This window comes from Strix uralensis, chromosome 3 (genome assembly GCF_047716275.1).
Source record: "Strix uralensis isolate ZFMK-TIS-50842 chromosome 3, bStrUra1, whole genome shotgun sequence".
Classification (NCBI taxonomy): domain Eukaryota; kingdom Metazoa; phylum Chordata; class Aves; order Strigiformes; family Strigidae; genus Strix; species Strix uralensis.
Genome location: NC_133974.1, coordinates 74791816 through 74813186, shown reverse-complemented (window position 1 = coordinate 74813186; position 21371 = coordinate 74791816). Strand labels below are relative to the sequence as shown.

At 37.5% G+C, this 21371-nt stretch overlaps 1 protein-coding gene across 1 annotated transcript in view; it reads left to right on the top strand.

The window, feature by feature from the left end:
• The window catches only part of ADGB (androglobin), a 136843-nt gene extending 122541 nt beyond the window's left edge, over positions 1 to 14302 (top strand). The window contains exons 31-36 of the mRNA XM_074864612.1: positions 3978 to 4165; positions 5883 to 6038; positions 8432 to 8540; positions 10603 to 10705; positions 12066 to 12249; positions 13878 to 14302. Coding sequence (XP_074720713.1) covers positions 3978 to 4165; positions 5883 to 6038; positions 8432 to 8540; positions 10603 to 10705; positions 12066 to 12249; positions 13878 to 14069 — 932 coding nt within the window. The 3' untranslated portion in view covers positions 14070 to 14302. The remainder of the gene's footprint in view (positions 1 to 3977; positions 4166 to 5882; positions 6039 to 8431; positions 8541 to 10602; positions 10706 to 12065; positions 12250 to 13877) is intronic.
• The last annotated feature ends 7069 nt before the right edge of the window (positions 14303 to 21371 follow it).

The window sequence follows — 21371 nt, the reverse complement described above, 5'->3', positions numbered from 1 at the left end:
TTATTAAAGTCTTTTAAACTAGTCTCCCTTTAAATGAAGACTATAATGCATACTATTATACTATCGATATTCACTGATATTATAAATATTTATTAAGAACATTTTTGAAGAAAGTAAGTTCTCTGACATACAGATGCTATGGTAATTTTCTATTTTCTATTTGTTGATGTTTGTTATTCTTTTCTTTCTTCAGAATCCTTAATACTGCAGTTTGGCAGTACTTGTAAAAAGAACCATGTTAGCAAAAGTTATTTCATGACTAATATTTAGTGATATTTATTATATATGAAATTTCATTAAATGTTTTATTAAAGAGCACATTGCACAAACAAAACATTAAAAAGGCATTAACTAGGAAAACCCAAGTACACAGAAATTAGAAAGTGTCAGATAGTTTATTATTTATACAGCGTTCATTCTTTTCTCTCTTTTTTCTTTTTTTTCCTTTCATTGGGAACTGTTAATGGGACAAGACTTCAATGGAAAAATAGTAAAAAAAAATGTGATGTCTGGATGATAATTCTTCTGTAAAAGGGGAATAATTAGCAGGCAATCTTGCAATTGCTAGTACCATTTTAAGTTGCTTGACTGCATGAATAAAATTATGATAAGATTTGTTTTGTATATATGATTTTCAGCTATTGCCTTTTTGGGTTTTTGGTTTTACTTTTCTTGTAGTAAGATCAGAAGTTTTATTGTGCAGCTGTCACAACCTGGAGTTGAATCATCAGTGTGCGCTGAATGCTGACTGCAGCATGTGTTTTATATACTGCCTTAAGTTAACTCCAGAGCATTAGCTGTTGATGAGAGAAGGCTGTCTACCCAACTGGGAGAGCAGGGGGAGATAGGGCACCCAACCCAGGTAGTAGAGGCAGGTTTGAAAAGTCAGGAAAGGCAAAATCCTTTGAAATATTCCTTTTTTTCTCCAGAACTGGGAAAGTTTCTTGCACAGGTTTTCTCTTCCCGCGGGAAGAATTTGCTGGCTCATGCCAAGGGCAGGATTTCATGAGGTGTTTAACATAATATTCAGTTCTCCCTCTCTTCATCTCTTTCCCACCTTGCCTGTCTGTAGTGACTAATCAATTGCCTGCTGAAACAGTAGGTCACTGAGGATACATGATGGTGCAGGAGTTTAAAGACCTCTAAGCCATGCTCTAACCCTCCCTACTACTGCAATCATATCGGTGGTTTGCTTCTATCCTGGTGTATTTTACTGCAACTTTAGTGTCTGGATAAGCCCAACTTTGGAAAGATTTTTGACATTACTATCTGTCAAGAATCCTTCCGAGGATCGAGTTAGAGACAGGAAAAGCAACATCCGAACTTCTCAGTCATTTCCTAACTACATGTGAAAGTCACAGTCATTTCTGGCACCTACTGGGTAATCCAACTAAATGCTCAGAGCCTATTTCAGATAGTGGGAGCATGATATCTTCTCAAAGAAAACTTTGAAAGACTCCTCTGTATTTTACCTATGAATAACATACATTCTCTGTACTTTGAATTTCATAAATCAGGAGTAGCTGTCTATCTTGCCTAAAAAAAATAATTGTTTTATCTCCATCTGAAGTTACAAGTTTCAGATAGGAATCATTTGGTGTAATTATTTAGCTTGTCATAGACAGGACATCAGACTGGACGATCACTATGGTCCCTTCAGGCATTAGATGGAATGAATGTCTGAGTAACTAATTGAAAAGGGGTAGAGAAGCTAATTTTGGGCATTGCTATCAGCTGTTTGTCATCACTGTCAATTGCTGTGGCGCCTAGGCTATTCTTGGTGCCATACATATACAATAACTGCCACTGAGAGTTTGTGATGATTGATGCATAAGCCATGAGCTGGAATGGCCTTTTACTTTCTGTATCATCTCCCTGCCTTTCTTCTTATCACATCCCATACAAAGTATTTGCCTGGCTTTGTCCTTGGAAAAGCCCCGAGGAACTATTCACATCTCCCTTAGAGTCAGAGTGGACTGCACACTATAGTGCCTAACTGCAGCCCGTGCCCCCTCCAGGAATATCTGGAGGATAATCCCAAAACCGGGGAGACTGCCTGCTCTGCTGAGGGAGGGAGGAGGGTTTGGGGAACCTGGACAGTGCAGCGTACTGTTAGCTACAAGAGCTCAGCTGAATCCAGCCCTGAGCCCTCATGTCTGGAGTTAAAGCAGGATACCTCATTTTAGCCCTGTCATTTCATATGCTTGTTTGTTATTACTAACTTCTCAGTGTATGCAATAAGTCCAAAGTATCAAAATCTTAAAATTTAGAGTTGTAAAATATTTATAGAAGCCAGACAAAGCTTGTGGTATCCCATGACATAGAAAGTCTTTGTCTGATATCATTTAGCTAATGACACTGAATGTCTCTTGAGTGTTTGTATAACCAATAAATAATTTATCTTTAAAAATTAATAATTCACTGAATAATGCATGTATACAGCCCGGTTTATGGTGCTAATATGTTACGATAATGTGAATTTAAATGGAAAGCTATTTATGTAATGATTTTATAACTTCAAATAATGTCATAACTATTTATTTTATCCTTGCATTTACTCTGGAGTTGTTTTAGTATCTTCAATATTTGTTGAGACTGCTTTAATTTTTGCTTTCATTCTTTAATGTATGCTTTGGTAGCATTGAATCAATTTAAGCACTTTGGTGCCATTGTACATTATTTAAGTAGCATGAGGAGTTAATAATACAATTTATACATAAACACGTATAATATGTGATGTAATATATATATAAAATATAGTATATATTTGTATGTGTAGTTATATGTGTATTATAAATGTGATTCTATATATTTACTATTTACAATTTTATATATTCATATAAACTCGGCCATGACATTGCAGATCTGATCCAAAGCTCATTAATCATGCAGCACAGTGATTTGTCCTCAGTGGAAAGAAATTAGAAAACCATAGCATTAAGTGAAAGGTACCTTGTTGTTATTGTCAGATTGTAAACTGTCACTCATTTCCTCTTTTTTTTTCTAAGAGAAATCCCCTGTTTTATTGTATTGACTAAATCTAGGTTTTCAGCATATGTTTTAATGTTTCAAGCAGTATGGAGGGAAACTGAGATTTCACACTCAGATCTTTAATCTTTCTCATAGTATTGTGGGTCCATTCCAAGTTCTTTCAACTGACATGTTCCTTATGCTATTAAAGCTATATGCTATTACAGGCTTGCTTTATTTATTTATTTTAACAAGAATATGACAAGCAAAGTCTTCCTAACAACTCCCACCAGCTCAGACAGTGCAGAATAAGTGTTACAAATGTCAATTCTCTGTATCTTTAATTCAAACATATAGCATACACATGTACTGATAAAATAATTAATCGAAAATGTTCTCAGATAGTTCTGAGAATTATAATTTTGAATTTCTTAAATATGCATCAAATCTCAAATATGTTTCTTTGCCTTAACTTCCTTGCATTTTTGGTGGGGTGCATCTTCCCTTCTGCTCTTCACACTTTCAGGCTTACAAGGATGTGAGACAGTGAGAACACTGACTTTACCTACTTTGAGCTTCTCACCTGCCTGGTGCAAGACTGACAGAGGTTGTATGAGGCTATATAAAAGAATTAAGAATCAGACTGTGATTCTGTACATTGCAATCTTTGGACTGACCAAGGCAACAATGCAGTAACTGATGTGCAGGACCATGACAAACACAGTTAAGCCCTGGGTAAAATGCTATTTAGGACAGATAAGGCTGTCACAATATGTCCAGCTTGCAAGTCTGGTTTTAAAAGTTGTTTTGTCCCCAGATTCTTTCTTGGTCCAACAATAAATGCAGTGTAGTACTTGAAAGTGTCAGCTAATTAACTGACTTTTCTTTGTCTTTCTGTATGGCTGGTTTGTGCTGTTATTCCACCCTGGATATTATATGGGGAAATATATTTATGGATGACAATGGTATCCTCTAATTAATCATGCATTATCACTACATCTGAATAGTATATGGGGAAAAGCATGAGGAGCACAGCTTTCCCCTTCTGGTCAATTATGCTGAAGGACAAAAGTCTGCAAGTATTTCTAAACCAACCAGAAAATCAAAAGATAAAGCATCTGAGAAGACAGAAAAAGAGAAGTCCAATAAAGAAAGAGGATCAGTTGTATCTCTTGCATCTCGACCTGAATCTCAGGTGAGAACAAAGCCAAAAACTGGATTTGTTGAATGTGCCATCATTGTACTGAGTGTAAAGATATTTTCAGGTCTGCAGATCAGTATTACTAGCACTTCTAGTGTATCCCTTCCGTTTCTCTATGTCCTTCTTTGCCACCTTTTTAGCTTTACACCTGAGAGAGACTGAATTACACGTGTAAAAGACATGCATCCTGCATTTAGAGATGTAATGTGCTCATTTTTTTGTTTATGTATAAAGCAACTACTGGTTGTTCCTTTTGTTGGTCTAGTTTCTGTCTCTGCTGAAGGTTTATTAAATTCCATGAATTTGCCATATTCATGTCACATTAGTCCCTCATTGTAGTGGTTTTCATGGGTTCCCAGGGAGATGAAATAGGTCTTTCTGCTTTAGTCAGTTCCTGCCTCGTATGTCACAACTGTCATTAGTTTGCAGACATACAATGGCGGAAAAATTGGTACAGACTTGCCTACTTGCAAATTCTTCTCATCTGTGGTGGGATAATCTGAGTGTTCTGTGGTTGACCAAAAGGCTACTGCCAGCCTGTATGCCTTAAAAGGAATAATTGACTTTATGGATTGCAAACAGATTAATGGAAGGCAAAGAAGAAACTGACAGCTCCTCATTTAATGGTATTACTTTTGCTGGGAATTTTGCTGCCTCATGGCAGGTAGTTCAAGGGGAGGGCATCTCCATAGAGTTTTTCATTATGAAATCTCTGCTGAATTGTTTTGTTGACTAGACCTGCTGCACAGCAAACTTCCCTATGATTCATATCCACCCCTAATTACACAGAGTTCCAGAACAGTGGTTTAACCCTTCTTTCAGAGCAGCCTGAGTGGCTGCAGTTGAGATTGTTGGCCACAGAGATGCAATGCAGCTTCAGGCTGCGTCAGATTTCTGCCTTCAGCTGCAATGATGGGGTTCTCTAGGGGTGCTGGGGTGATACTTCCTGGGAGTTCTTCAGTCTGCCACTAAAGCGGATGCAAATTTTGAGATGAAACTGCTTACAGATAAAGAAGATGCCCACCTTTAGTCTCAAATAAAAGCTGAACTCCCATCTCTGCTTCTAAATCTTGGGCTTAAAGCTTCTTCAGATGGTATGGTTTCCAGAAATACATGCAGCACAGTATCTCATTCATTGGTCAGACAGCAGAATAGTCTCCTACATTTCAGGCACTACTTGTACCCTACAGTTCTGGAGAAGGCATATGTTAAGGTGGTTTAGAGTTTGGGAAGTGATTGGAAGGAACCTGATGCCTCATAAGACAAAGCCAGATGTATTTCTACACAAAAAAGCCTAGTTAAATACAATAAGACTTCTAGTAAAAAAGCTTGTGGAAGGAAGGAAGGAAGGGAAAGGAGGGAAGGAAAGGAAAAAAGCTTGGCAAGGAGATAAGACAATTGCATGAAAAGTCATTACAAAATAGTTCTGTTCAGACAGACTGTTCAGAAGAACTGGGAGTGTGGAGCATGCTGTATGGGAGTGTGAGGAAGGATGTAAACAAAATACTTCAAAGAGCTTCTAGACATTGCAAAGTCATTTTCCTTTCCTGTGGCAGCCACTGTTTCTGTAGTAATGCATGTCAAAGTCTATCAATGTATAATGTATATCAGTTGGGAAAATTACCAGGATACAGAAACATAACTTCACCCTAAATAGTGGTAGTAGATGTATACCAATGAATACATTGTGTTAATGGTACTTCACTTTCAGCAAGCTGTGTCAAACAAACCGTACTGGACTTTACGTCTGGTTAGTGAACAGAGAGAGGCAGACATTCTGGAGGTGAAGAAGGACACCCAGCGAACAGATGAGATCAAAGCCATGAAACAAGCATGGGAGTCTGCAGAGCCAGGAAGAGCTATCAAGGTAATAATCAGAGTGCAGTCTTTGCAGTAATGTTTCTTCACAAGTTCCAGGAGCTGCTGTGGTGGTAGAGCGGTTGCCACAACAGAGACCTGACTTCATGTGGCTGTCGTCTTCACCACTCTGTGTAAGACAGGAAATTTTACACAGCTTAAAGAATCAAAAGTGATGATGTGCATGAATTCTGGACAGGAATTCAGATCGTCTGCCTTAGACTTCTGTAGATCACTGAGACTTTAGATTCTACTTTACAAAACAGAAAAAAGTTTCTCCTTAGAAAGCCCACTACCTCTACACAATTGGAAAGATGCTACTTGTGACAAGTTTAATGTTTAGCATGAACGGATTCTATTGAGAAATACACTGTTATAAACATGCCAAAAAGATTTCTCTTGAAGAACTGGAACCTGGCCATATCATCACTCAAATTGTCCCCTGCAGCAAGGATTCCCAAATTCATTCTGGGTTGCAGGTTACCCATGAACCTGTACATGCTGCTCTCTATGAGTTCACTGTTTTGGAGAAGCAAGAATTCAGATGTCAGCTGCAGCTCGGATCTTTTGACATGATGTATGCTTAAGATGGAAAAATAATACAAGTTCTTTCTAGTAAGGCAAAAAGTTACACTGCTGATTCAGAATTGGAAGCAGCATTACTGAAAAAGGAAAATAAAAGAACAAAATGCAGTCATTAAAATTACCTGACAGTCATCCCCTACCACCACCACTGACCACTGAGTGATACTCATCCAGAAACCACAGCTCAGAAGCATTTTGCCTTTTTTATATTACCTTTCAGAAATGAACCTCAGACATGGGTCTTTCCAGTTACACTTCCAGATTTTCTCAGTTCTCTTTACTGTATCCAAAGTTCAAAATTTTTTCTGCCATTACTTTATTAAATTCTGATCTAAGGAGAGATGCATTACTCTGCAACTTTGATTGACTGTGCTGAGACTGAAAATGCAAGTACAGTCTCCTAAAAATGAAATTAATCCCCTTTGATGTGTAAAGAGTCTCTTCAGAATGGTGGTTCTATCACCATTGCCTTTTTGATCAGAAAATCAACTGGACTACAGCTAAAGGGTTCCATTTTAAAAGCCCCTTAGGTCTGTGACATTTTTCCAAAACAGCTATCATTAACAAAATTTTAGCAACTGCATGTAATATGCTAAAAAAAGATGGTCTAAATTGGGGGTCTGCTATCCAGACTAAGTAGCTTCCCTTCTCCTTTCTTCCTGATCACCCTGCCCCAAATCTGCCTGTGCTGGGGGTCACATGTTCTCTGACTCTGGGAATTAGGTGCCTGACTCCAAGCTCACCTTTGGCTTCTCCATCTGGCAATCTAAGTCCTTAAGAAAAAGCCCAGTGAGACAAAGTCACCTTCCGAAAAGACAGGCAGAAGAGTGAAGCCTGGTTTTGGCATTGAAGGTAATTGAGTCTGATAGAGTTTGCAACCATAGCTCCCATTTCTCAGGAGGAAGTCTAAATCACCAGGCTATAAGAGCTCCTAGGAGGAAGTGATATATCCCTGATGAGGTACAGTAGCTTAATGTATTCTGACCATACATTCCCATATGAGGGAACCTTGCTTTTCTCGATTTTTTTTTTTTTAATCCAAAGGTTATTTTAAACTGCCCAGAGATCGGTGGGTTTCCAATATTTCATTGCATGATGATGTTTAGTGTAAGTATTCACTGTCTCAGGACTGATTCAAAGGGAACCCTAGTATCTTACCTGATTCCAGCCCCTGGCAGAGTTGCATACTGCACACTGGTGTTAGGTTTGTTATGGACAGCATAGTTTTCTCGTTTGGGATATGTACTAAATATAGCAAGTATGCATTGGAGTGAAACCATTCAAAGTGTACTGCCCACTTTTCATTTTACTGAACTACCATCTCACAAAGGTTTACTCAGGGGTTCTTGTTCATATACTCAAGACACACTTGATAGAAATTAAAGATGAACTTTAAGTACTAATGCTAATTTATTTCTCCTCTATACAACACACTGAAACAAAACAAATAAAATTTCCAAAATATTACTAGAAAAATTGGATGTTTAATGTTGACAGGTTATTGTTTCAGAAAAAAAAAAATCCATTGGAGAGATGGTTTGAATATGACTGACATGAAATGCAGTCCTCTTATGTTTATCTTTTTGCCTCCCCAGTGACTCACTAATGTTACTCCTGTTGTTAGAGATGATGTTTTCATAGATCAAACCAGTGAAATATACTCACCAGTAATATGAAGTAGCATTGTATCTCACATGCACTGGATTTGAAGATTTACTGTCTCATTGACCACTTATAGATTCCTACTTTTGAAAATTCTTTGGAATTTAAAGTATGCAGTAGAAGTTTTCTTATCTGGACTAAAACTTTGATCTCTAGGCTTTTCAGGAACGCATGCGGTTTATTAATAAGTATGCTGTGAGAAATTCAGAGGGGCCCATAGCTGGGACTGAGACTGCCAGTTTAACATCTAGTGCAGGAGAAAGAGGTAAGGGTATAACTTTCTGTCAAGCATGTCTTCAGTTCATCATGTTCAGCTCCTTAGAAAAGACTTCTGCATTAAATACTGGTAGTATATGGATAGAACAGTCCTGATAAGGGTGTCCAAATGCAGAATGGCATGCTTAGTTTCTGTCCTCTCTATCCCAAATTTGTTTTAATTGTTGCATTGCTCTATTTTCAGCCTTGAAGCTCTTGGAGGCTGCCAAGTTACCCTTAAGCAAATTTTAGGCAGTCCCGTACTAGAATTCTAACCCTAAATTAAGCTGAAATTTTTGGAAGTTCTGTGGAAAATACCTACTCCCTCAATTCCAAGTGGGGTACCAGAGGTCATTAGTGTAGAAATACCAAAAAATTGTTTAGCGGCTGAAATAACATGTCAGTAAGACACTAATACTTCTAATGTGCATTTTCTTTACGTTAATGTTCATGGCAACTGTTCACAGACAGTGCTCTGAAAGTGAGGTGTCAAAAAGTGCATACTGAGTAGCATCAGCTTCCTGGCAGCTTCCATAAGTGTTGTCATTTTATTTAGTGGTTACAACTTCTATGGATTCTTTATTTGTATTCCCTGGCAATTACTGGACTCATGAAAATCTGAACAGGGTGCAAGGCTGCAAGGCTGTTTGTTGTTTTTCTTCTTCTGAGAATAATGCTGTGATCAGGCCATCACAAAAAGGAAAGTATTATCTTCAATCTGATTGTGACAATATCTGGTCATGGCTTATGTGCATGGAACTAGAACCTGTAACCAGTACGTAACTTGTTAATATTAACATTTTGACAGTCAGGTAAGTAATCATCCTAGGAATGTTTCAGAACTTAAAGCAGAAGCACTCCCCACCTTATGCCTTAGACAAACATATCATTACTTACTTCTTGCATTCCAAAGGAACTTGAAAAAATATTATTTTCTCTAAGTGACTGGATAAGGACTTCAAAATTAATGGTTGTCTACCAAGAACTTTGTTCTAAACTAAGCATTTGGACTTTAATACAAAGTCACATGAAGTAAAGAGGTGACACCCCAATGACTTTAAGTTGTTGTGATCTGGCTCCATAGAGTGCAGCAGTAGGCAATAATGTGCTTGAACATTTCTGTAATGTTCAGTATCTTAATGAGAATTTTTATGTTCTGGAGATACTTTTCTGATGGGCAGTGTCTAAGGCACTTCCAAAGTCCATGTCACCCGTCTAGGCCAAAGGAGAAGGCTGGTATATTTGTCTATGTATGAATAGTAAATATATAGACAGTAAATTTTTTTAATGCTCAGAAACCTCCTTCCTATTTTTGTTGAGAAAATTCCAGTAATATTTTTAAAATGTTTCAACTGATTACTATTATAAGTAGGGTAATTAGAGAGGTTTTATGGAAACAAACTACTGCAGTCATCATTAAATCTCATGAAACTTTACAGGCACCATCCAGACAAACTGAAAGAAGGAAGCATTTGAATAATCACAACCCAGCTCAGCACAGTGGCATACTTAATATAATGTATCATTGTATTGTGAGAATGCTACAGTAAAGCATAACATGGTTTCCATGTGGTTAAAAAAATTCTAAGACTTCAGAAAGACAATTTCAAGTTGCCATGGGATCTCTTATCTCTTTTCTTTAGAATGGTATTTCCCAAACTAAATCTCTGCCCAAAAGGGAATATAATTTTTTTAAACTACAGACTGAACAGATTTTTATTGATTTTTTTTAATAAAAGATTGTGATTCCTTGCTGATTAGAAGTTATTCTTATATTCTTTAGGCACTTTAAATTGAATGTTCTTGCTTAGATTTATAAACCTTGAGTACTGTGGATTTAGCTAAAATACATATATTAATTTCACTCTTGCATATATGGGGTTTTTGCAGCATCTTTGATTCTATCATGAGTGCTGGAAATAAAAACGCAGAAATATTATATCCTCTCCAACCCATATTCTCATTTAATAATGTATTTATCTGAGCCAAAAAAAGAAAAAACTATCTAAAAAACTGTTTAGATGGAGCCTCCAAGCATAACTGAATAACCACTTTAATCTGTTCTGTTGTAGATTCTCTTACCACAGGAAAGAAAGCATCACAAGCAACTATTGTCTCAAGCTTACAAACACAGAAAAAAAAATGGGAGCCTATAGACCTTAGTCCTTTCATGAGGTAAACTGCAACAATAACAATTAAGTTCTAGTGAAACACCAAAATGAAAGACTATATAGAAATCAGTAAATGCAATATATTTTTATGCACTTGTATCCTATTGGATGCAGTATAATAGATGGGAATTTAGACTTTATTCTTCATGTGTCATTAAAGTAAGCTACAATTCTGTCGCACACTTCTTAAAGTTGCTGTGAAAATCCTGGCCTGTTTTATCTGTCCTTTATGTTGTGTACACAAAATCACTCAGTAGTGAACTCAGAAGTGTAGATGGCATCAAGATACAGTTTTCAGCTTTGATTTTCCTGGCATGGATGTGTTATAAAATCTGTGCTTTCCTACATCCATTTATAATTTATGTCTGTTCCTTAACATAATACATGTCAAAGAAGCTGAATCACTGCACTGCATGTAATGAGTATGTGACATAAAAATTTGAAGAAAATGCATGTGCAGGCAAATAAGTTAATTTCACTGGTCATCTTGAAAGAAGCCCATATGAAGTTTGTCAGGATGTGATGCTAGATTCAAACAATATATTTAACAAATGTAGTTCAGTTAATAATAGTTAATAGCTGAAATAATTATATGACTTATATTCTTTATTCAGAAGAACTATATTCTTTATTACGTGTGTTTATATGAACCTATCTAGCTAATATACATGCACCTTCATGTTTGCTGCGCTGCAGGTAGAACCCAGTTCGTGCTTAAGTCCATTTGTATTCAATGTGGCATTTATACGGCTCACTGATTTTTCAAAAGACCTTAGATCATGCTGAAAAAATCCCCAAATTTCATTTTAAATTGAAAGGGAAACTGGTGTTATATTGAAGTGAACAACATTAAAACAGTAGAAGATATAGCAAAATATCTTCCACAGGCTTGAGTCTTGTAAGCATTTAATTTGTCTTCAACTCCTTGACTTTTACACTAATCATTTAAGTCATATTATAAAAATAAATTATCCACTTAGTTGCCATTATGACAACAGCAAAAAAACCCAAAAACATTTGTCTCAATGCTGAATTATAATATCAAAACTTCTGGAAATATGATATTTCTTGCAAATTAAAAGTAAGTGTTGCATGTAGGAGTTTTTCATATGCTCAAAGATGAGCATGATTTTACAAATATTTTTAAAATAGACACTCAAGTATAAGAAGACCTGGCCTCAGGAATGTACTTTCTCATCAGTGTTATATATAAGCAGATGAAAAGTGATTCCTTAACCATATCTAACCATACGATGGTGACATTGCAGTATATAAGACAAATATATGCATATAAGTGTTGAGCAAAATATACACCACCCAAAACTGTATTTTAAATGAGACAAATATCTTTGTATTTCCTTCAGAAAAACAATGTCTGAGTCTGTGCTAAGAAATGAGTCTATCATTCAACAGCAAGCAATACGTAAAGCAGAAAAAATCAACCATTTTAGGGAACTTCGAGAGCTGGCTTTGGAACAAAGAGAAAAAGAACAAAATGCCAGAGCTTTCTTGAAGCAAAATATACTTGAAATGTATGAGAATCTGCAGGTAGGTTTTCAAGATTACTTTCCAGTAACTATTACTGTGATATCCACCACTACTATGAATATCTTGATCACCCATTTTCAAGACTTTTGTATTCAGTACCCATAATTAGAAATGGTGATAGAGCTTGAAATTTTGCTTGGGCAAAGGTTAAAACTAAAGATTCTAGGGGAAAAAAATAGTACTATACAACATCCTTAATATGATTTTCTTTTTACTTTCTTGATATAGTTCTTTGCAAAAACACTATTTTAAGAATATCACCATGAAAGATAGTTACAAGTGAGAATAAATTGAGCGTTTGGCATACATGACCAAATGTATATTTGATAAAATATCTCTGGTTTGGTTATTTTTTTTGTTTATAGAATTGTATAGGGCTTTTTACAAAGTAATAAAGAACAAGATAATTTACATAGGAGGGTGAGTTGCTCCTAATGTGTCTTAGAGCAAAGTTAGAGAACACAGTTTTCATGGAATATGCATGATGCAAACAAAATATTGGAATTATTAATCCTTAAAAAACCACATCTATAAATAATAAATTTGGTAGCATTAGTGTAGGATCCATTGTTAGGATTAACTCAGCCAATGCATTGCACATGAAGTCGGTACAAATATCTTAACAAAATTGGCTTAACCCTTGAGTGTCAACAGGAACAAAATGTTTTGTGACACAATGGTGATACGATAAACACTAGCAATCAGCTGGTGACTATTCAGAGCTCTTAAAACTAGATGAGACAGTAAAAATAATTTTACATCAAACCAACCTATTTACAGAAATCATCTCCTTGAAAACATCTCCTTAACAAATTCCCAGATAGTCTGATTTGTATTACTTAACGGCAAGTCTGCAAGGAGCCATAGTTCTCTACCAGTGACTGATAATAAGAATGCATGTCCAGGTTTTCAGATGTTGCTATGATTTTGGATGCCTAATATATCATATTTTTTATTAAGAGTAGTTCCTCAGCTCTTTCTAGAAAGTATGTCCATTAAAGATGTTCCACAGTATGAATTTAAAATGAGAGTTACTTGTGAATACGCATACTGTGCTGATTATAACTTTTACATTTTTTTTAATCTGTAGACCACAAAGAACTATATAAAGGTATCCAGGTATCCATATTTTTCAGGATGGAAATGTGAAGGAAAAAGTTTTCAGAAGTGTAGAAGTCCCACTTCCCCTAGGTCTCGTTGCAAGTCAATGTGATTTAGGCTCCTTTAGTCTCTTAAAGGACTAGAGCTCTTAAGCCATTTCAGCATTTCCGAAAACTGGATTTTAAGGGACTTGTTTAAGACAACAGAGCAAGCCAGTAACTGAAGAGGGACTAGATCCAGATGAGTAACTAGTCTGTTTCCCTATCCTGCTTTCACACAATTAGCTTATTATGCCAGCAACTTAAAGAGGATTTTCTTGAACTTTCTCTTCTTCTTTGTAGAGAAAAAATTGGCATATAGCTGTGTGCCTGTGACAAATCAATAAAAATACACATAAAGAGAAAAGGAGAGATGCTCTCCCTGTACTTACAGAGTCACAAAGTGAAACATAACAGGAAGGATGCAGCTGCTTGTGATGAAATCAATATTCATGTGTTGGGGGGGTATTGCTGTTTGTTTTTGGCTAGGCATCCTTAGATGAAACACGAGGCAGAGTTCACAGCATTCGGGAAGCATACAGAAGTAAGCTGCTAGAGGCTGAGCTCAGAAAACGTGAAGAGCTGGCAGCTCAGGAAGCAATCCTGCAAGCAGAGCAAGAGAAGAAAAGCCCAGATACACAGAAAAAAAAGCTCAGAAAAGGTTTAGGGAAAAAAAAGTAGTTGCTATCACTACTGAATTGTATTTAACAGTTTGGGAAAGAAAGTTTATATGCAAAGATGAGGAAGAACGTTTGTTATTTTTCAGTATTTTTGTCAACTGTATCACATTTTATCTCTTTGCCTGGTGCTAGTGAAAGAAATGATCTAGTATCCCTGTTAACAAAGTCACCACTATTAAAGTTTGTATGTTTTACTGGAATAAAATTTTGCAATAAAAATTCATATTCCATTCAGATTCTTCTCCCAAAATCACAGTGTCTTTTGTCCTCTTTTTCCAATCAAAACAGAACCAATCAAGAATGAATCAGACTTGATACAGTGAATGTAACCTACCCGTTTTGAAGTCATTTAACTTGGCAGAAATATGAGCTCCTTAAGTGGATGACAATTTGCGTAGTTTATAATAATTAAATAGTGGCATACCGCACTTTTCATATGCAGGCATTGGAAGGCTTCCCAAAGCCTGGTTCAGTAGACACTCACAACCTTTCTGTGTACTGTAGTATTTTTCCCTTTCATCATACTCTTAAGTGGTTTTGAATCTCACAGTAACTCTGTAGTAGCAAACTCATGGCACAATCTTTCAAGGCTTGTTGAATACTCCTTAAAACCCTATTATTCTCTTTGTTTATCTTTCCTAAGCTATGTTTTGCCCATGGTGGCTTTGCTCAAAGTGATTACAATAGACCCTTCCTCGGTTCCTAGACCTTTGGCTGGAATTTAAAAATGTTTCCTAAAGGCAGAACCAGTGTGTGAATGAAGTGGCAATCACAGGCTTTCTACATGAAGGGTAAAATATTTCCTCTAAGCTCTTGCTTCCATTAGCATAGAATTCCTGTATTTTTTGATATTGTCATCAAACACAAAAAAATGCATGCATTCATACACACTAGGTAGCGTTCTGTACTCAGAGACAATGGTCAAAACTCTTACAACGGTGAAGACTCTCTCTAGACCGAACAGAGCTGTTTTAAATGGCTTAAAGTATCTTCTGTGTATGTAGTCACAAGCAAAAGCCTGGGAAGTTAGACTGCCTACATACTGTATACATACAATATGTCCAGTATGTCCAAAAGCATTTCATTGTCTAGGCAACATGAGAAACCATGAGACTCACCTATTTAATGCAAATCACAAGAAATTTTATCCTTTGCATTCTGGCCACTAGTACTGGCTAGCCATTGCATTTGAAACTAGCCTTTCTTCTGCACCTTAAAGACATACCAGGTGTTCAGCTTCTGCTGGTTTTGCTCACCTCTGTTTTATCAGTACCTCACTGCCTGGCTTGAACTTGACTCACTCCTCTACCAGTTCTGTGATGTCTGTTCTTTGTACATCATCACACCTACACACCTGCTGTGATGCCTCTGCTGCCATTTGCCCTCCTTCCTTCCGTACAACATAAACTAAACTAACCAGCTTGAGTTTTCATGTTTGAAAAGGAGGCATTGAAACCAGAGTCCTAAAACTGCACTGGTGATTTTCATTTCAAAGAGCAGGAGCTAAGTTTTGCTTTGACCCATACAGGCTGCAAATAAAAAGCCTGTCAGTCTTGTGCTATAATTGCTCTGACTTTGTCCTCTCTATTTTGGAATATGGGCTATACTGCTTCATAATATTCCATCTTGTTTCCATGGCAATAGCACGTGTTGGTTGTCTTCTTATGTGAATCTCTAATGAGCTTCTGTAGAGGAAGATCAAGCTGAAGTTCTGTTCTTGATGTCACTGCAAGCGCTATAATGACATTCTGTTGTAAAAATCAATCCAATTCCAAAAGCCAGCATAATCGACATCTAAATGTCAAAAATTGAGCTAATAACCTGCATAATCACAATCCATCCCTGCATGTAATCAGCCATAAACTGACTTAAACTCAGACACACTGTACTAAGATCTACGTTATCAAATCTAATTCTGATGTTGTACGCAATTCTAAGTTTCATAATTTTCTCATTTTGAAGAGTAATGTGGCATCGTCAAAATCTGCTGTGTGGTTTGTAAATGTCTCTATTGGCTCATTTATCATTTCAACTACACAGATATGATGAGGAAGTGAATTACTATCATGCTGCTTAATTGCATGTACTTTGGAGTATGTGATGGTTTAAGAGAAGCACAGTAGCAGTTTTATTAAATCCCTGTGTGTATTCCAGAAGAACAAAATACCCACTTACCTCATAATGGAGCCTGGGAGAGAAAAGGCCTTGTTTGGATTGTGCCAAACAATTTACATACATTGGACCCAGAAACAGATGACTGATTAAATTTCATATGCATGTTTTACATCAACACATCAGCTATTTACATGGTGCACTATATTACAGGCTAAGTTAGTGGGGAAAGATGTACAAAAATTAAAACAAAATGTAACTATTTCAAAACAGCCATTTGCAGTAATTTAAGGAGCCATCACGTTTAGCACTTTACTGTAAGAAAAACAAACAAGTAAAACTATATGTTGTGTTTTAATTGATAGGATTGTTGCCTCCACTTTGTAGACCTTGTTGTCCAATAGTCAAATTGTGTGTTCACATGGATAAAGCACTTTTATTCTTTTGCCCTTTAGGAGTAAGACAATTTTTAAGCACCATGATTTTATGAAATTTATCCAGCCTTTATATCAAAGGAATTTACTGCATGTATTCTGTGCAAGAAATTGCTCAAATTCTGTTTTTACAGATTGTACATTTCAGAAATATGCCATATTGCATCAAGCATTCATATTTAATTAAGGTTTCCTGTAATAAAAGCTCTGGAATTTGGATAGTCGTAATTCCTGCTTATACTGAGCTTGGCCATTCAGGGCCAGATTCAGTAGGGGTGTAAGGACAAGCTTTAAATTATGTGCTTTCTTATTCAGTAAATATCTTCCACAAAGGACTGAAACATGGGGTCAAGCCCTTTACAGAACAGAATAGAGAAAACTTTTCTGAATCAAGATATGATTGTGTGATCTTTTGAGATGACAGTCATTTTGGAGGTGCAATAGAGGAATGGCTGCATCAAAGCATACTCTACCAGGTACCTGGTGGCTTCAAGTCACAGAAGAGGGTTTGGATTTGGGGGAGTGGGAGCAGGCATTGAACAGTTGCTTTCTAGCATTTCTTATAGAAAATAATCCCTGAGAAAGTTTACACAGTTTGTCACACAGTCTCTAATTTCTGTTCATGAAGGACTCTGTATATGAAGAACAGGTCAGATAACTGTCGATCTCTAAGTGTTGCAGTTTAGTTGTCTTGTGACTTGGAGAGTTGCATACTTGTCCGCCAAAATGCCAAGTCTTACTCCTGAAGAAGAGTATGGCAATAGCCACCTCTGTACACAGATGAAGAGGATGCAGTACTCCAACAGTTCAGAAATCCCGATCTGTCTCTGGAAGAAGATTGTGTGCTTCTTAGAGCCAGTCTCCAATATTCTGGTAAGATTTGCTTTTTGTGTTTGTATGTTTCCCCCACATCTTAAGTACCTCCAACTCATGAACCAAATACAAAGCTAATTCCAGTCTCTGTGTTTAAAACGCCATTGAACAGTCTCTTAGTGTCTAATCATTGCTGAGGAGTTGCACAAGGAGAAGCAGTTTCAGGAACCAGCACAGTAGCATGTGAGAGAAAAGCCTGGCTTTCCTCCTGTGGACCAGCTATGCAGTCTGAGAGACCTAATGAGCTCAGAGCTTAGGGCAATACTGGAAATATTTTACAATTACACTTTGTGATTGGCTGGAATTTTCAGTAAAGATTTAGAGATTCTTGAGAGCAGGGAGGCATCTTTCAGAGCATCTTTAAGGTTGAGCTGCATTTTTGTAATGGTAAAACAAAAAGAATTTGTTTACTGATTCCTGATACTCATTGCTCATTCATATAAAGCCCATTATACAAAGGAAAATGTCACTGTTCAGCAGAAGTTTTGAAAAGTTTTGATGGAAACTGCAAATGCCACAGGAGAATTAAAACTTTTCAACATGTTAGACTGCATTGTGAATAATCCCTAAAGAATTTCTTAGAGTTTGCTTGCTTTACTTCTATATTTTAGGAAAAACGGTAGCATTCATAAAGCAATGCAGGTACCTGAGAAAGAAATTAAGTCTTTGACTTGATAATTCAGTTTAATGGGGATTAGCTCTGTAAAGAGTTAATCACTTCTAATAATTCTTTGTAGGTGTGTTCTGCTAAGCTTTAGGGGTTTTCACTGCTTTATCCTTTTCTTTTGACCAGCTATTATGAACTAGAAAGGATCTTTTTCATTAAAATACGTATCTAAAGTTACTTTTTAATGCAAGTAGCTTCATTAATCTTCAAATGACTTGTCCCATCTGCTTTGCTTTAATTTGGCTGGCATTTACACAATGAGTTAGAGACCAAAAACCAGACCAAGCCCGTTCCAGGATGCCTCACTGCTGAGACAAGCAATGTGCTGTGAAATCAGGCTCAGTTCTGAGCTGCCAGGCTGCTCACCCAGCAATGTGCAATTTACCAGCTATGTAAGGTCTCATTTTAATTCAAGGAAGAGACACAGCATTTATGCACATGCACAGCATTTCCCCTCCAAAAGGCAAGGATAGTGTCTACATATTTTGTCTGGCAGAAAACGTAAGAGAACAGCTTTGCATAATCACACAGCAGTTTGCAAAATGAAAGAAATCTCACTTTCAGAACCCTTTTTTTCTCATTCATTTCTTGAATCAGCTCTAATAGATTCACAGTCCAGGTAATGTTTCAATGATTTAAATATTCTTGTTACCTGCAGAAAAACAAGACGCTGTTGTCCTCCATCTCAAAGGAGGACAAAGACAGGAAAGAAGTAGAAAGTCAGGGAAGGAGAGGAAACAATATGCATTGTATAAAGTGAGACAATAGCACAAAAGAAAGGTGCGTTGAAGATGTTACTAGCCAAAATAAGAGAAAAGAGATGGGGGGGGGGGGGGTGTCAGGTAGGACCTTTGATTTCACAGCAATAAGAATGTGGTTAGGGACAGTGGTTCAGGGACTGGCAGGCTAATCTGAGAATGAGATAATGTACAGACCCAAGTGTAGCTAGGATGCGTCACTTCAGGTCAGGTCTGGATGCACGCTCCTCTCTGAAACCTGGGTTCCTCTGCCCAACACGTGGACTTCTCCCTAAGGGCAAGCACCAAAAGGATCACCCTTTCAGGGACACACAAGAGGTGTTTGCCTTGCAGATGGTAGCCCAGTGGGTGCAGCACAATCCATGGAAAGCAACAGCCAGACTTCTGTTCCCTCAGCCTGAGAAAGCTGCAGTGGACTCTGTGGGTGTGTGCCCCACTCAGCAGGACACCACAGACATCTTTCCCAGCTACCCTTGAGTTGGGACCACTGTGCAGTGCTCACAAGACCAGGTACAGAGCACAGCAAGAGAGAGCCTGACTCTGCACATAAGCCAGCTCGTTGCAAAGCTGGAACATGCGAGAAGAAGGGATATAGCAGCTGCATGTTCAGGGATGTTGGTAAGGTCTATCTTGCTAATAAATCAACATAAATGAGGTGTCTTGCTAAAAAGAGACTGCTGGTTTGTGGCCTGAAGTGTCCTAGATTTAATTTCCATCCCATGGCTGGACATTCTACAGGTGGTAAAAAACAGAAGACATCAACTAACCAACAGGGTACAGAGGCAGTCAAATCACTCAGCTGTGGCATGGCTAGGAGCAACCAGAACTGCTTCAGACATTCAGAAAGCAGAAAGTGCCTAAAGGGACACAAAGGGACAGTGAAAAATCCATCCATCCTCTTCTCTACTCTGCCCATGCTAGAGACCACAACGCAGCTCTGCCCCTTCAGCTTTAAGGCCACAAACTTTTTTTTTTTCTCCACTACAGAGAAACATTGAGTTGGCTCTGGAGACAGTTGTTGGCAGAGGCTAGGATAATAGATCTAGAAAAGCAGGAAAGACTAAAGCTGCTGCACTCCCAGCCATCTAGGTAGATGGGATGAAAACTTGTATGTCACAGGGTTTTACATATCCCATAAGAATACAACTCTTGGGAAATGGAGAAAGATAAGAGACCAGAAATTAGTCACAAGTGCCTAAAGCAGTGCTTGTACTCTTCTCTTACACCACAGAAACGTGGCATGAGGGGATGTGAGGTTCAGCTAATGAAGGAATGGGAAGCTGCTTCCTCTCACCTTGTTCTTACTCTTGATAGAATGAGTTTCACAGCACTTCCCTCTCATCATCAAAAGCATTAGGAAAAGCAAGGCAATGCTTTTCTATTGTTCCAGTGCAAAAGGTGGGTTTCCCAAAAGCTCATTTCTTAGACTTTCTTAAGTGGCTTTCACATAAACTATTCAGCGTTAATGGTTCAAAAGATTTCACTGACATTTTAGCTTTTCTGAGTTTTCTTTTTTTTTTTTTTTCTCCCATATATATTACTGGCTTAACACATTGCAGCTGCTATGTTGCAGATGGAAACTGTTTTGATAATTGATGCTCCAAAATACCATTTATGCATAGACTGTGATATTCAAGTGCTGTTTAGGGTGTTGATCTATATCCATATCTGCTTTCTCTTAGAGACTCTGACTTATTCACTGCAAAACAACAACAAAAAGAAAATCTAGAAACCTGGCTAAGAGAAGAATGTACTTCCCTGTACTTTACAAATTGGATGCACAGAAAAGCAAGTCAAGATGAGGTGTCATTCTATTTCCAGCCTTCTCACTGACCTTAGCAAGAGCTAGAGGTCTATTATTTTCTCCCATGTATCTATCAGCACATGTGTGCCGAGTTTATCATCTATAAGATTTAACACACAGTCAGCACTGGTACAACAGTGCCAGCATGCAGTGCAGAACGATTGCAAATCAGGTGCAAGACATTTTATAAGATAAAGTCTCTGCTCAGTGAAATTCAGCTGGAGTTTTGCTAGAGGCCAGGACTTCACCAGCGGGATGCACAGGGTAGGACATGGTGAGATATCGCCCTTGACAGTCCAGTTAAGTACTTTGCTTTCAGATACTACAGGACCCAAAGTCTCCTTGCTCCATTCTTTTTTACATCTTCCACTGGATTCATTGCCGCTTTCATACTGTCACCCTGGTAGCAGTATAGCTAGATGGGAAAGTAATATAGTTAAAGTGGAAATGACTTTGCATGGAAACCTACAGAAAGGTTGTGCCACAGTCATTCTTTTGTCAAAGATAGTACAGATAGTATAGAGGCAATGCATAACTCTGGCCAACTAATCTGCAGGCTGAGTCATTCAGCCACTTTTAAAAATTCATAATGATGATTGTTGCCTGGAGGAATTTCTAAAATGAGATGTGAATTGTGTCAATGCCAACAGGTAAT